Source organism: Notamacropus eugenii, chromosome 3 (assembly GCF_028372415.1).
Source record: "Notamacropus eugenii isolate mMacEug1 chromosome 3, mMacEug1.pri_v2, whole genome shotgun sequence".
Taxonomy (NCBI): domain Eukaryota; kingdom Metazoa; phylum Chordata; class Mammalia; order Diprotodontia; family Macropodidae; genus Notamacropus; species Notamacropus eugenii.
The window spans coordinates 343181748-343199585 of NC_092874.1; the positions used below are offsets into that span (position 1 = coordinate 343181748).

A 17838-nucleotide genomic window follows, 5' to 3' on the forward strand; every position below is an offset into this window, starting at 1 on the left:
CCTCTGAAGACTTTTGCTTGCTTTCTGAGTATTCATTAAGCTCTTTTGCCTCAAATTTATTAGTCATTGGCATTGTTTTTCGCTTTTTACCATATTGTCCTTCGTGTTTTGCTGTAGATTATATTTTTTTAATGCCTTCATATGTTTCAACTTTACATCTCCGTTGTTTACTCATTTCTCCATTTCAAGTCTTATTTCATCTCATTTTGGTTTAGGGATGGAAGTAATTCTTACAGTTACTCTACATTGTTCTTCAGAATGCTTTTCTTTGAGTCAGAGTTGATACTATTATTGACAAACAACAAAAATTTTTTGGTAACTACTGGTAAGATGTTTTTAATTTTATTTTGTTATCTCTGTAATTCTCACACTTAATGAAAACATTCACATTTCCAGTTCATTTCATGAATGCTCTTTTGCTCCATTTGTCTGCTTTTGCAGTCAGTGATGCAGACACTGATTTATTTCTAGCAGGTATGTATTGTTATTTCTCATTCATTCCTGTCTCTCTTGCCTTGTGATTTTCCAACATGAGGTAGCAGCATTTGATCTGTTGTCCTCAAGCACCATATTGGTTCCCACTAGAGCCACCCAGTAACATTATGCCATCTTTCCTGCTTCTTTGACTTTGTAGATGCATTATATTGACTGGCATGCTGAGCCATTCAGTCACATATTATAGCCCAATTATCCATTGCTTCTGGTATGCTTGACTTTCCCAGCTACTGTAGCCATCCAAAGGAACATAAAGTCCCCACTATAGATCTCCCTGGCTGTAATTACCCTAGTCTCTTATGGGGCCCTCTTTCACATGTTCAAAAACTGATTCAATTTTGAATAATAATTTTTGTTGTCCTTGTTTCTGTTCAACTCCATCTCATCTTTTCCATGGAGTTTAGATAGAGTTGGTCCTGGGAGAAGTTGCCATTTTCATACTATTACTTTGTATTTAATGTTCTAAACACTACTTCATAATCATATTTAACTGCTATTTGTAAATACATAAAATATCAGGATATAAGCTCATCTTCTGTAGGCTTATTGAAACTTGTTTAGAAAAAAGACTAGAAGGGAAGAGAACAAGGATTATATAGAACAACCCCTTTTGTTATGTGGTTTTGATTTCTTCTGAGAGGTCCCTACATTTTGGAAGTTCTTCACTTCAATGTAGCTTACTTATGAGAATTTGGAGTGGTAAAATCTATCAGAATAAATCAAATTTTTGTGGATCAAGGGAAACTGTGAGCAGCAATTTTGTTCCAGCTACAGAATTATTTGTTGAATTTTCAACAATATTATTTTTCAAAAAATATTTCAAGTTTGATATATTTGTTGTGTGGAGATATATCATCTGTTAGTTTATAAAGGTAACAAGTTTCTGATGTATTGATATTAGGACATATATATGTTCACAAAAGAGTTTTCATTATACTGACTGACCTCCTGATTCAATCACTAGCATCTCTAGAGCCCAAATGGCCCATTTTAGGGTATATCCAAACCCTTCACAGCTCTTCTTTACAGTATTATAGCACACAGAGCTGTAGCTTTACATTATCCAGGCTAGTATTCCCTTGCTTTTCTGTCCCTCTTTCACTCAGACTCTCAATGCTTGAGTTGGACCTTGATTACAACCTCCTTTTCTTCTTCTTACTTCCTCTTCTAACTACTACTACAACTACTACCACTACTACCACTATCACCACCACCACCACCACCACCACCACCACCACCACCACCACCACCACCACCACCACCACCACCACTACTACTACTACTCCCATTGCTTTTTTAGGTTTATAGCTAGTCTCAATGCATTTGGCCAAGCAAACCACTACACTCCTTAATTGAAACTCATTTTAATACTACTACTATTACTACTCTAATTAAAAACAACAGCATCAAAAACAAGTAGTTTAATTTACCCCTACATGTTCTTGATAATGTTATGCTTTAGACAACCCAGTAATGAATCATGTAAGAAAACTATCTTCTCAATGCCATTTAGCTGTCGTTTCACTTTGGGGCACCTTATTTCCTTTTACGAAAACAGTGAATTTAGATCTCTGTCCTTACAAAAGTACTTCATGCAGGGAGTCTTTCTAACTCTCTAGCAATGAGTTTCTATCTTTCCTTTTCCTTCTCTGAATTGCATGATCAAGAAAAGAAATGCCATATTGTCAAACATTATTTGTTTGAACATTCTGATGTTACTTATTTTACAGCATATCTTGCAAAAAATTGTAAGCTCTTTGAGGACAAGAACTGTTTCATTTTTGTCTTTGACCTCGTGACTAGGACAATGTCTTCCACATAATATCCACATAATAAATGCTTGTTGCTTTATTGGTGATTGGACCAGTCATTTTATAAGTCAATGAATAACTCGAATTTATTACTTGTTCAATATGATATACAGAGAATGGCGCATGGGAAGGCTAAATTGATCCAATTGTATTTTTTTTTTCTTTTGGATTATTGTTCATTTTTTTGCCTTCTGATTTCCATGCAGGTGGTTGATCAGATTGACACACTGACCTCTGACCTACAGCTGGAGGATGAGATGACAGACAGCTCTAAAACTGATACACTGAACAGCAGCTCCAGCAGCACAACCGCCTCCAGCTTAGAGAAGATCAAAGTGCAGTCCAGTGCACCACTCATCAAGCCACCAGTCCACCCTTCTGCTATTCTCACAGTCCTGAGAAAACCTAACCCTCCTCCTCCTCCTCCACGACTGACACCTGTGAAGTGTGATGATCCTCACAGGCCTGTGCCAACCATCAATCCTTTAAAAACTAATGGCACACTTCTCCGAAATGGAGGTTTACCTGGATCATCAAATAAAATCCCAAATGGGAACATCTGCTGTATACCAAGTAGTAACTTGGACAAGGTCCAGATACAGCCTCTGATCCACAGACCTCAGAAGGACAGGTGTCCCCAAGCAGGAACACGGGAAAGGGTACGGTTTAATGAAAAGGTGCAATACCATGGGTATTGTCCTGACTGTGATGTCCGGTATAACATAAAAAATCGAGAGGTTCACATCCACAGCGAATCCCTCCACATGCCGGGAAAGCTTCCTCACCAGTGTCCTCCTCTCCCACCCCCACCACCCCCTCTCCCTCCTTTTCCTCTGGAAAATGGAGGGCTGGGAATAAGCCACAGTAACAGTTTTCCCCCTATCAGACCTGCAACTGTGCCTCCATCCACTGCACCTAAACCACAGAAGACCATCTTGAGGAAATCAACCACTACAACAGTGTGATGTATGCCACTTGAAAACTGCTTTCATTTTTTTCTATATTATAAACATAAAATAATAGATAATGATGAGCACTTTCTACTCAAGCAATAAGAAGCCCAAATATATTACAGCCTGTGTTCAGTGAAGTGGCATAAAATCACCTGGTAAGTGTAGCAAACAATGTTTACATCTCATATATTAATAAAAAGGTTCTAACATTAAAACTCATGTGATAATGCAGATTTCAGAGTGCATTTTTATTTACAGATGGTTTAAATTGTGATCTGGATTTTATTATATTTTTATTTTGATTTGTCATAGGAAAGGTTGGTTGTTTTTTGTTTAAGGCATAATAAATCATTGCCCTGAGAGCTAGTCATAATGTTAACTTCGGTAAAAAAAAAAATGCAATAAAATAAGAAATTTTACCAATGAAAAATATATTTATTGCTTTTTAAATGTTCACATTTGCAATGTTTCTAGACTTTCTATTCAATCATTCTTAATTACCAGTCTCCAAGTACCATATACAGAAGCTAAGTAGTACCTTCGTGTTACCTAAAAATTATGAATACATATTGACATTTTCATAACCTAAAATTTTCTTCAATGGTAATTTGATGGTGTGACTAGTAATTGTTATATAAGAAGCAAATAAATGATCATTAGGATTCAGATAAAATAGTGGTTTTAAATTTTTTTTTTCCATCCATGGATTGCTTCAATGAAACAACACATTACCTCTTCTGGTGTATCTGTATGATCTTTCTAATATCTGCATTTTATGAAAAATCCCAGTTTATGCCAGAAGTAGATATTTTCATTAGTATACATATTGATGAGTACAGCTTAACGAACAGACCCTTGAGACAAACTAAGGTTTTTGGATTTTTTTTGGAGAACCACTGAAATAAATATATGGGAGTTTTTCTTCCTCAATAAGGAGACTCAGAATCCCTGAGTAGATCTGTAGTATAAAAGGTAAGGTATAAATTGGTGCTGATGTCTTAATTGTCTCAGAATTGCAGGAGATTCACAAAATTAGACCTTTTTCTATTGGATATCTTTTTTTTTTTTTTAATTTCAATGTTTGAAGCATTCTAAGTTGGATAATTTGGAAATTTTGCCTTAGAGATTACAATTTATATATATATTTTTGAAAATTGTCTTTTATCTGTAAAGAATTGAAGGACATGAAGTAGGTGTTCAGAAATCTCATACCATTCTAACATTCTAAGATTATGATGATTTTAGTAGACAGTTACTTGTAATCATTTCTTTAAAAAAGCTAGCACCATATTCCAGATCAAATTGATTAAGGTGAACAAAGGACTTTTTTTTTGTTGGCTTTTGATTACTGGTGGTGGTGTTTTAAGGAACAGTTCAAAGATTGGGTAGGTATAAACTTGAATTAATAATTCAGTCCAAAAAGTCTGATAAAAAAGGTATGTGTCAACAAATTCAGAATTTCATGTGTCTTCTGTTTTTGTTTCTTTTTTTTGCCATTTCTTTCACACTGATGAACTCATTATATGTGCTCCACACCCATACTCATCCCACATACTCAATATATTGTCTACTTTTCTGTCCTTTCATGTAGCCACAAATTCATCACATCACACTTGGGCTATTTGCAAAAAAACAAAAAAACAAACTTTTAAGTGGTTTTTCATGCTCAGGTTTCTTTCCATGCCAATCAAATGTGTTTTTCCTAAAACACAGGTCCAATCATATCTTCATATTCCCTTAGTAAGCCCCATTGGTTCCTTAGAAATCTGCAAGGATAAATAAAAAGTCCTTTGCTTGGCATTTTATTCACTCACAATCTGTCCCTTCCTCCAACCTTTCCAGTTGTTTTACTTTACCCCTTCTCTGTACTTTATGATCGGAAACATTGCACTGGTTATTGTGCAGAACACTTCATCTCTGTACTCTGTGCCTTTGTGTTAACTGTTTGCAATGTTCTCCCATTTCACTTGTATCTTAACTTCCTAGGCATCCTTCAATACTCAGGTCAAATTCCACCCTCAGTACCAGACCTTTTCTTGTCCCCACTCTTAGAACCATTACCTTTCTTCTCCCTTTACTTTCCATCTACTGCAAATATATCTCTAAAGTACAAATATATTACCACGAATTACTCAATTATTTCCATTAATTAATTAGTTTAATTAAAGATTATCATGTGAGTCCTCTGAGAGAAAGAATAATTTTATTTAGTTTTTTCTCCTCTCCTTTACATCCCCCATCGTTAGAACAAAAAATATAGTAAACAATAAATGTTTGTTTACTGACTGATTATAAACCACCAAAAACTTTATAGCCTATAGAGTTTAAATGAATGTTATAAGCTATAAAGTACCATCAGAACTCATCTAGTACAACTCCCTCATTTTATTTAGGGAAGGAAATTGAGGATCAAAGAGGCTAAGTGAATTTTGCAGTTAATTTCATTTTTCTATCAATGGCTCTGTTTAGTTTTGACTTCATGATCATATCATTCTACTTGTAGGATAAGCTGATGTCCTGAAATCTTGTCATAAAGCTCAAAAACTTCTAGATTCCTCCAGTTGCCTCTCCAGTATGTTTGAAGAGCTAGAAGGTAGAGCCATAAAATCTCATGAAAGCCTTCTTAACTGAGGTCTCCAAACTCACCTAGCAGACATAGATGATTAATAAGTGTTTGTTGAATTAAATTAGATAGTTAATTCGTGACAGAACTAAGATTACAATTTATGTCTAATGAAACTTGGTTTAATGATTTATTTTTTGCTTGGATGTGGAGGTAATAAATGTGGGGGAACAGTAAATTTTATAATCTGAGCTTGTGGTTGTATGTTATTATGGTGAATAGATAAATCATCTGAATTAGCAATGATGAACTAATCAACACTCTTATGTATGTCGTTTCAAGTAGCTATGATGCTACCTAATCATATTACTTTTTTGTCCACATTTTTCCATCTTACATAAAAATATGTATCAAAATAAATATTAATTACTTTGCCAAAATCCATATATACTTTATGTCTTGTATCTCTAAATCTACTCTTCCCAAAACAATGAATTCAGTTTATGATTTACACTTATTGAACTCAGGCTAGTTACATTTTGAGGCTAACAATCTAGATCTTTGCTATCGATTGACTTCAACCTCTATGGTTTTTGAAATCTACATTTTCAAAAATTATTTTTGGAAAGTAAGGATATTTACTCCTCTAAATTTTGTGAAATCTTTCCCGCTCTCCATGATTTCTTTTAATATATAACTTGTCTGGGTCCCCAAACTTAATTTAATATTGCTTCAGTCTCTCCCTCACAAACTCTTTTCTTTGAGGCATAGTAGCTCCCATATAAGCATCCATTTCCTACTGTAAACTAATTCTCATCTCATGATTCTTTTTTTTTATTTCTTCAAGATATTTGGTAGGTGTTACATGGCCTCCATTTACATAATTATCTAATAAATACTCCTCAGTGAGAATGCTGACTTGTTTTTTAAAAAAAGAAAAGATAAAAATCTAGTATTACCATCCTGTACTTAATATTATTTTATTTAAATTGCATGCTACTTATTTACATTACCATGACATCATTTATACTAGTGTTTGGAATCCATCTAGGATTTATTTGCCTAATACTTGTACTTCACTTTTTATTAATATATTTCTGTAATTGTATTGTACCAATATTTCTGTTTGCCAAAATTATAATTCTCCAACATCTATTTGAACCTAATGTTTTCATTTAAAAATATATAATCTTCCAAAACATGGGTATTTGTCTTGAAGCCTGTAATTATGGTGATATAGAACACAAAATATCATTATATAGTTAGCTAATATTACTTACATTTCAAAATATGTTATATAAAACACAAGGTAGAAAATATCACCTTTTCCCCTCTTCGTTGAGTACTCAGAGAAGAAAAACTCACCTCAAGAGCAATTTATTTTAAATAAAAGACAGAAGTTTTGTCTTAATTTAAATATCCAGTATTCCATAGACCAAACATCTGTGTTTTGGGGAAAACATTATTCTCAAAAGATTTTATGCAATTGCTTAACTTTTACAATAACACCTACTATTGCTGAACATATTTGAAAAGACTTTTTTAAATCTTGAATTCAATTTTATCTTTAGAGTTTAAATCCAAGTTGATTCATTTTCATTAAAGATGTCACTATTTCTATAAGAATTTGAGTAAAGGTGGGCAGGGAAAAAAGTAACAAACATGACAAAATTACTACATACTTCTCATGTAATGATTATTAATAAAAAGAGGAAATAACAAGGTTTGGACCAAGGGTGGGGAATTTCTTGTGACCTTGAGGCCACATGTGGCCCTCTACATCTTCAAGTGAGACTATTTGACTGAATCCAAACTTCACAAAATAAATTCTTTAATAAAAGGAATTATTCTGTAAAACTGTGACTCAGTCAAAAGACCACACCCAAGGACCTAGAATGCCATAGGTTCTCAACCCCTGGTATAGAAGTTCTTAATTTTTTGATAATTCCTAGAGTAAGCAAATAACGAGACCACCAAAAATGAAAATAAGAAAATATGTATCTTTTTTCCCCCTCAATTCTCATAGTATTTGGAAGAAGGATTACATGCATCTATTTCATTTTCTCTCTAATTTAGCCCTAATTCTCAACAATGAATATGGAGTTATTCAATTTTCTCAATCAAAGAATCAATTCCATTAAGTTAAGTTATTAGGATTATAATCATATATCCTTTTATTAATGCCAATATATCCTGATAAAATCGTGAAAGTAAGTCATGGTGCTGCTTGGCTTTACTTGGATAGCTCAATTACTGTTTTTTATCTAGGGGAAACATACGCTTTTGAATGATCAGATAGTCCTATAAGCATATCCTTTAAATTATGTGAAACACTTTATCTGCAGGCTCTAATTATATTTTCTTGAAAGATTCCATAAACAATTCTTTGTGTAATTGAACTGGAAAAGTTACAATCCAATCATAAACCTCAATTTTGTTTACCATTTTTGAGTGTAGTATTTATCATAAAGTTATTTACATTAAAACACTCACCATGTTCTAGAGTAAACTAGTTTAGGTCCACATTGATCCTCCCTCCCAAATATTATGTCCTCAATAAACTTTGACATAATATAAACTGAGAGATATCACAGATTAAGCTGTCAAATACTCTGATAAAATGATGATTTCCAAATGAGGGAATAATTTTCTAATATAAAATCTTTTCAAAACCAGTCCATATAGCATCATTCAATAGAAGATGTCATATGAAACACTTCATCTGAAAATTACTAGCTGCCACTATGACTATATGTTTTCTGGTCTTGCGTGTATTGGATGACATAGAGTAATTAAGTCCAAGGATTGAGCATTTGAGAACATATTTTACTCACCTGAAAAACTGCACAATTTTAAAGTGATGACAAGTCTAGTACTCTCACATATTGTACACAGCAGTATAGGGCATAAAACTGCACCATTGTAACAGCTTGATTTCGTCACAATTACTCACTGTGTCATTTTATGGGAAGCAATTGGACTTTATCATGCTGACTTTTTTGTGATGCAAGAGAAGCTTAAAGACAGGCATGGAGATACTGAGCAAATGAACCTCTATTTAAAATGTGATTAAGTCTCAATGGGGTATAATGTAAGGAGAATAGTACAAACAGACTATATTAAAGAGCTGCTATTTGTATTTGTCTACATTTTTGTTTGTCAATAGTCAATTAATGGCTTAGAGTAGTATCTTCTGTTATCTGTGAGTATACTGAATTTTTATACTGACTTACAATTGAAAAACCACTTCTTTTTTATTTATTGAATTAAATATTGCTGAATTACATGTAAAATAATTAACAATTCTTTTTATTTTGAATTCCAAAATCTTTACCTCCTTTTCACCCATTACCCCTGCTTGAGAAAGCAAGCAATTTGATTTTGATTATATATGTGGACTTATGTAAAAGATACTATAACATTAACCATGTTATAAAAGAAAATACAAACAAATTTTAAAAAGAAAGTTTTAAAAAAGAACGACTCAGTCTGTATACAGAATTCATCAGTTTTCTCCCTGGAGTTTTTCGGCACTTTTTTTCATCATGATTCCTTTGAGATTGTCTTGGAGAGAAGCTAAGACTTTCACAGTTGATATTGCTGTTATTGTGTAGAAAGTTCTCCCCACTTCACTTTGTAACAGTTTGTGTAAGTTTTCCCAGATTTTTCTGAAATCATCCTGCTTATCATCTCTCATAGAACAGTAATATTCCATCACAATCATATACTATAATTTGCTCAATCATTCCCCAGTTGATGGGCATAACATTGATTTTTTTATGGGTTGACAACACAAGAAGAGCTGTTATAAATATATATAAATATATTTATACAAATAAGTCACCTTTCCTTTTTCTTCTGCATCACTTGGGATAAAGACCCACTAATGTTATTTCTGGGTCAAAAGATGTGCACAGTTCTATAGCCCTTTGGACATAGTTCCAAACTCTCCTACAGAATTATTGAAGTAGTTCACTTCGCTCCACTAATTAAGATTCCAATTTTTCTACATCTCCTCAAACATCTGTCTTTTTACTTTTCTGTCATGTTGTAACAGTAAGCAACCCAACGTACACAAGGGAGTCTGCTACCACAGTTTCTTAGATCTATATTCATAAAAGGAAAGGCAACTTGAGGAGGTTAACAATCACTTTAACCAAGCACATATGTCATTCACCTAGTTCAGGGCAGTCAGTACCCTGAATTTTAAAGAAAATACAGAGAAATCAAAAATCAACAGACATGCTTCCATTCCAAATGTCTGACCATTAACATACACGTATCTTTACCAGAGAGGGAACATCTGGGTTTCTCAAAGCCAAGGGGCTCCTTAGCAGCTTCCCAGAGTCCTCTTCTGGTCAAATAAACACTTCTAGTCAGTAAGCCCCAAAGTAAAATCTCACCCTCAGTGTATTCATACACTTTTCAGAGCCAGAGGACATAACCCTCTGACCCAGTGCGTCAGCAGAAAAAATAAAAGGTACTTGAGACTCTTTTACAAAACAACACCCCTCATCAAGCTTCCTTCTATGGGCCTGGGTGTGGAAGATCTTCTTTAATCACATTATTTAATCAGAGACAATTTTAGTATATTCAAAACAGTAAAAGATCCTAATTTGATAACCATCACACCTTTGCCTATCTGATAGGCACAGAAACTTTAATTTCTTTGATTAGTAGTAATTTAGCAATTTTATGTGACTATTGATGGCTTTTTTTCTTGACAATCTCCTGTTCATATATTTAATCAATTTTTAATTAGGGATTGGCTGTTATTTATATAAATTTGCCCCAGTTCTTTATATATTTGAGAAATGAGGCTTTTATCAAGGAAGCTGCTATGCATTTATCCTGTTTCCAGTTTTCCTTCTAATTTTCACTGCATTAATTTTGATTGTGTAAAAGTTTTTTTAAGTTTTATGTAATCAAAACTCTCTATTTTACTTCCCACTATCCTCTGTATCAATTGCTAAGTCATTAATTCTTCCCTTAACCATAGATCTGACAGGTGCATTTTCCCTACTCTCATAATTTACTTATGATATAACCCTTTGTCTACTTTTTGTATTGACCATATCTTGATATATGGATAAGATTTTGGTGTATGCCTAGTTTGTGCAAAACTTTTCCAGTCTTTCTAGCATTTTTAAAAAAATGTTGACGTACCCCAGAAACTAGAATCTTTGGTTTATCAAACACTAGATTAATATGGGCATTAATAATTGCATATTTGTGTAGTTCATCTATGCGCAAGATCTACCACTCTGTATCTCAAGCAGGACCAGATGGTTTTGATGATTACCAGTTTGTAGCATAGTTTGAAATCTGGAACTGCTAGGCTGCCATCCTTCACATTTTTTAAAATTTGCTTTTCTTGATATTTTTGAATTTTTGTTCCTTCAGAAGAATACTGTTACTATTTTTTCTGGCTCTTTAAAATAATTACTTGGTAATTGAATTGGTGTAGCAAAAATTTACCTAAAATTGTAATTTTTATTATATTGGCTTAGGTTATCCATGAGCAATTAATATTTCTCCAATAGTTTGGAACTATATTTGTGTGAAAAAGCATTTTGTAATTGTGTCCATCTAAATTCAATACCCTAACTTTAACCCAAAATTAGCAAGTAGCATACCAAATATTTTATACTGTCTGTCATTATTTTATTTTTTCCTTGGTAGTATTTTTTTTTCAATTATATGTGAAGATAGCTTTCTACATTCATTTCTGTAATATTTTGAGTTCCAAATTTTTCTCCCTCTCTCCCTTCCATCCTCCACTCCCCACAATGCAAACAATCTGATATACATGTACATTTGTGGAAACATTTCCACTGTAGTAGTGTTGTGAAAGCAGAATCAGAACAAAAAGTTAAAATCACAAGAAAGAAAAAAAGTGAAAATAGCATGATTTTATTTGCATTTAGATTCATTCTTTGAATGCAGTTAGCATTTTCCATCATGAACCTTTTAGAATACTCTTGAATAATTATATTCATGACAAATCCTAAGTCTATCACAGTTAATCATTTCACAATGTTCCTGCTGCTGTATACAATGTTCCTGTGGTTCTGCTCACTTCACACAGCATCAGTTCATGTGAGTCTTTTCATGTTTTTCTGAAATCCACCTGCTCATCATTTTTTATAGAGCAATAGTATCCCATTATATTCCTACAATTTGTTCAGCCATGCCACAGCTGATGGGCATCTTCTCCAATTTTTTGCCACCTCAAAAAAAGCAGCTGTGAATATGTTTGTACCTGTGGGTCCTTCACCCTTTATATGATATCTTTGAGAAACAGACCTACTATTGGTGTTGCTGGATCAAAGGATATGCACAGTTTTATAGCTCTTTAGGAATAGTTCCAAATTGTTCTCCAGAATAGTTGGATTAGTTCACAATTCCAACAACAATGCATTAGTGTCCCAATTTTCTCACATTCTCCTTAACATACATCATTTTTCTTTTTTTCATATTAGTCAATCTGATAGGTATGATGTGGTACCTCAGAGCTGTTTAATTTACATTTCTGTAATCAAAAGCTATTTAGAGCACTCCCTCATGTGCCTATAGATAGCACTGATTTCTTCATCCAAAAACAGCCTATTCATATCCTTTGATCATTTATCACTTGTGAAATGACTTACATTCTTATTAATTTGACTCAGTTCTTTATATTTAGAAAGGAGGCCTTTATCAGAAACACTGGCTATAAAAATTGTTTCCCAGCTTTCTGCCTTCCTTCTGATCTTATTGGAATTGGTTTTATTTTTGCAAAAGTCTTTTTTTTAAGTTAATGTAATTAAAATTATCCATTTCATCTGCCATTATTTTAAATGTATTTTTTCTTTCTATATTCTGACCCTAGGTTTTTTTGATAGTATATAGAAATGCTGATGATTTGTGTCTATAACATCACATTAAGTTTATATCCATTGTAGTTCATGTTTACTCTTGGTTATAGACAAGTATTGCATATCATTTTAGAAAGGCTCCACTGATTCCTCTGCTTTTGATAAGAATGAGTCTTGTATTTTGTCAAATGCTTCTTTTGTACCTATTAATATCATATGAGTTTTATTGTTTTTCTTATCGATATGGTCAATTATGAAGATAGTTTTCCTAATATTCAACCAGTGCCGCATTTCTGGTATGAATCTCACATGTTCATCATGTTTGATCTTGGTGACAAATTAGTGTAATCCCCTTGTCTCTGTTGTTTCTCATCCTTCATTCTCAAAGTGGACCAATAACATCATGAGCTTAGTGTCTTGACTTGCATATTAATTGGATTTAAGTGAGGCAGAGCTGTGAAACCTTGTCAGCCACACTCTTTCTTTAAGAGTAATAGAAGTCCAGTGGCAAGACAAAAGTCAAGATGACTGGAAAAGACCTGGAATGCAGTGAGTGACATCGCGCTTTCTAAATCAAGTTCATTCCCAAGTCTCACTTTGTCTGAGGCAATACCCATCTTATGACTAAAGGCTAAGTAACAACTGATACAAAAGATGAACCGGTTTATCATCACAAAAAAGCATCAATTTGAGAGGGAAAGGTCCTCAAAGTTTCTGGCCAGAATAAAAAAGTTGAGATTTGCATTCATTCAAAATCTAAACAACTTGAGTCAGAGAGGCTTAGGCTATGGATTATTATTGGGGATTCAATAAAGGCCAGAGTTATTTGGGTTTAAAGGCATATTCAGGTAGCTCCATGTGAAACACAATCATATTTTTTAAAGTCTTTTTTTCAGAGATAGATTTTAAAAAACTCAACCTGTTATTATATACATATATATGTATACATATACATATGTGTGTGGGAGGGGGTAGATAAGTATATAGTTATAGATGATAGTTGTGCTGGAAAAAGAAAAGTAAATTGTCCTAACTTTTTGAGGAGAAAAATGAATACATGGATTTTTTAAAATCTAAAATCAGGAGAAGATTCTGGGAAGATGGTGGAGGAGGTCAGAAAATTCCAAGCTCTGAAAATTTTTCCTCACAAAAGAGTTAAAATAGTACCTGAGGGTGAACAAAATGTGAGTAGAGATAAATAATCACTGGGGTCTTCCTGGAACAATTTGAGAATATTTGAAGAAAAATCCTAAAATTTGTCCACTGTGAACAGTAAACACATCTAGGCTAGGTTTCATTTTAACAACAGACTATAAGGCACTTAAACAACAAGCTGTAAGCCCTGGGGTTAGCTGGTTTGAGAGGCCCTATCCACAAGAACTTTTACCCCTGCAAAGTGAGGGGAGTTGGATATATGAGTCTGGGAAGATGGATGGAACCTCTGCTCATAAGGAATACCTGACCTAGCTGTGCTGCGAAGAGTAGCCATGGAGAGAAGGAACCAGCACACACCCCATAAGAGCAGAAGCAGTGGGTCTGAAAGCCTCTGGCTATGGACACTGCTATGAGGTTGAAGCTTGGTCTTTGGTTATAGGCTAACAAGAATAAGTGAAGATCTGGGTCAAGAGGCACCATCTCCCATACCCCAGGGCTCCAGGTGATTAGAAAAATTAAGCTAGTACCACAAAAAAATGCACATGCAAAGGAGAAAGAATTCAAATATACAAAGCTACTGTGGGAGTAGAAATGACTGGGGTTCATCTTCAGTGGAGGATATGAGAGTAAAGAAACTCTCAAAGAGTAAGGTCAAATGATCATCTGCTCAAAAAGAATTCATAGAAGATCTTAAAAAGGAATTTAAAAAAATCAAATGACAGAGATGCAGGAAAAGCTAAAAAAAAAAAAAAAAAAGGAGTAATCTAAGAAAAACCAAAAACTAAGAAGGTTACAAAAGGAAAGCCAACCAATTAGAAAAGAAGATCCAGAATCTTAAGGATGAAAATGATGCTTTGAAAATGAGAATTGGGCCAAGTGAAGCAGCAAAATTATAAGAGATCAAAAAATAATTAAACAAAATATGAATAATTGTAAGAGTAACATACACAAGAGGGTCTGCTATCATGAGATTCTTTGACTGGCTTTTCTAAAAGGGAAGGCAACTTTTGAGGAGTTAACAATCACTTTAATCAAATGCATTTATCATTCAGTTAGTCCAAGGGATAAAGTCAGCACACTGATCCTCAGAGAAAATACAGAGAAATCAAAGATCAATAGACATGGCTTCCTCTGTCTAACCATAATCAACACATACGTCATAATCCTGACCATAGTTACCAGAGAGGGAAGCACCAACACCTGAGTTTCCAAAGCCAGGGGGGCTATTTAGTGACTTCCCAGAGTTGTCGCCTGGCTAAACAAAAACTTCCAATCAGTTAAGTAAAACCTCACCCTCAGAGTATTTATATACTTTTCAGAGCCTGAGGGCATGACTCTCTCACCCATGCCTCAACAGATAAAACAACCCCCCTAAACAAGCTTCCCTCAATGGGCAGGCACAACAATGGATGGGAAATCATATTATTCAGAGGCATTATACTTCTTGGTGTAAACAAAAACAGCAAAGGCATGCTGCTTTGTTTGGCCTCACAATAATGAAAAAATTAGAAGAGAAAGTGAAACATCTTATAAGAAAAGCAACAGATTTTGATAATAGATCAAGAACAGAAGATATGAAAATAATTGGACTAACTGAAAGTTATGATACAAAAAGAATCTTGATACACTAATACAGGAAATAATTAAAGAAAATTGTCATGAAGTATTAGAACAAGGTAGGAAGATAGAAAGAGAAAAAGTAATCTGTCTATCACCAGGTAAAAGAGATCTTATGAAGAAATCCCATAAAATATCTTAGTTAAATTCTGAAACCCACAGCTCGAGGATAGCACATTAAAAGCATCAAGATTAAAACAATTTAAATATGGTGGTGCCACAATTAGAATTACACACAACCAAGCAGCAGAGACATTAAAGGATTGCTCGTCTTGGACCACAAAATATCGAAGAGTAAAACAACTGGGGTTCTGTCAGAAAATATCATTTCCTAAAAGTATAAGTATTATCTTGAATGAAAAAAAATGGATATGTGATAATCTCTCAGACTTTCAAGACCTTGTTAAAAAAAAACAAAATAAACCTGAACTTAATTGAAGATTCAACATGCAAAAACCAAGAGAAAGAAGTACATACCAAAGACTGATTATAAGGGATTCATAAGGACAGATTTTACTTACTATAAATACACACTTTTATATGTGTGTGTGTGCATATAACTATAGAATGTAAAATGTATATCTAAGATTCTTATTAATAATTGGGTAGTTCATAAGAAAAATTGGGGTAAACCTGAATATGATATGAATTTTAAAAGTAAAACCATTTAAGAATAGCTAAAAAGAGTTATCATTTTATGCAAATGATGTGAAAAAGGAAAAATAGATACAGAGGAATTAGATGGGGGAGGAGGGCTGGTAGTTCTGGTAACCTACTTTGATCAGGAACCAGTTTAAGAGGGAAGAATATGCATATATTTAGAAGAGTTTAAACGTTTTTTAAATTCAGAAGAAATAAAACAGTAGAGGTATAGGCAGTGGGGAGAGGACAAGGGAGGGTTCTTTAGAAGGGAAAATGAGGAAAGAGGTAAAAGGGGGGTATAGAAGCATGTTTAGATTTATGGGAATGGGTAGAGGTGGGATCTTTGAAGGGGAGTAGGCAAGTAATAAGAGGGCAAGGTAGTGGGTAGCAGTAAAGTAGAGGAGGCAGAAGGGGTAGGAAATGGGATATGCACAAATACAAAAGCAAAGATCAGGTGTAGAGTATGTTTGGGGAAGTATGTGTCTATATATGTATGTATGTACGTATGTATGTATGTATGTATGTATGTATGTATGTCTATAGCTATAAAGAAACATTTATTTTGTAACCTTCCAGAGGGGTGAGGGGAAGGAAAAATAGAACAAATAAAAAAGCGCACAGCAGAGAACAAAGGAAAACTCACAAGGAAGCAAAAAAAAATATGGACAGTTCTCAACACAATGTGTATTATTCATCGTACAGGCTTTCTTGAAATGAAAATTTAATGTCACCTATTTTGAATCTTCTTTTTATGTTCTGATATGCACATGACATGCTTTTTAAAAACTATTTTTATTTTGTATTTAAGTTCCAATATTTAAGTTTAGGTTATGTTTTTGTTTCTTTTCTCTGTTCAATATTTTTTTCTGGTGTTTGAGTCTAAGACAATTTTTTTTAAAAAAATCTAAAACCTAGCCCCCAAACCCAAAATATTGGCCATATATATTTGTTATTCTTGTGGTTGTTCATCCTTCATTCACAAAGAGAACCAACATCAGGAAGGTAATGTGTTTACTTGCCGGTGAATTAGATTTAATGGAGGCTAAATAGACAAGAATTGAGACAAAAGATAGCCCAATTTACCATCTCAAAACAATGTGATCTTTCCCAGCCTCTAAAATATTTTATTTTTCTACAATGCTTGCCCATGAGCTCTTAGATCGCTACTCCCTCCTTTCCCTCCAGCTCTTCTTGATACTTGAATACACACAGCTGGCCCCAATTCAAAATTAAATACAATTAAAATATTGTTCTAAATTTTAAAAAAATATATGTATATATACACATATATGTATGTATATGTATATATATATATATGTGTGTGTGTGTGTACATATGTATAGATTTATTCTCACTTCATGCCTGAGTGATTCATTTCAAATCAACCCTCTAAATGTCTTTTCATTCTGTAGTCTAGCTACAGTACATTGGTGTACATACACATATGTAGATATGTGTATATGTATTTATATGCACACATATATGTGTGTGTGCATATGATAAAGGATATCTATTAAGAGCTAAGATGTAACATTCCTAAGATGATCACCATGTTAAAACCCCTTTCCTAAGCAATTCCAACCTGTCATAAGTGGTGAAAGGAATGGTGCTAATTGTTATATGACTTTTTAAAGGATTAGACCTTGAACACCCAAGGAAAAGAAATATTGTGATAGACAGGGAATTAACCTTTCCTCCATCTCAGCAGCTGATATGGCTTCTAGAAGATAATCCACATGCCTTGA

The 17838-nt window shown here is 33.7% G+C and overlaps 1 protein-coding gene across 4 annotated transcripts in view; it reads left to right on the plus strand.

The window, feature by feature from the left end:
* PRR16 (proline rich 16) overlaps nt 1–17838 on the plus strand; it is a 368540-nt gene that overhangs the window by 199267 nt on the left and 151435 nt on the right. For 3 of the 4 annotated variants that reach the window (XR_011964416.1, XR_011964415.1, XR_011964417.1), the window contains exon 2: nt 2513–3414. Coding sequence is in view for 1 of the 4 variants with exons in the window: in XM_072597145.1 (XP_072453246.1) it covers nt 2513–3271 (759 nt within the window). In the remaining 3 variants the exon portion in view is untranslated. Of the gene's footprint in view, nt 1–2512; nt 14594–17838 lie in introns of those variants that run through there. The other variant, XM_072597145.1, reaches the window with a different exon arrangement.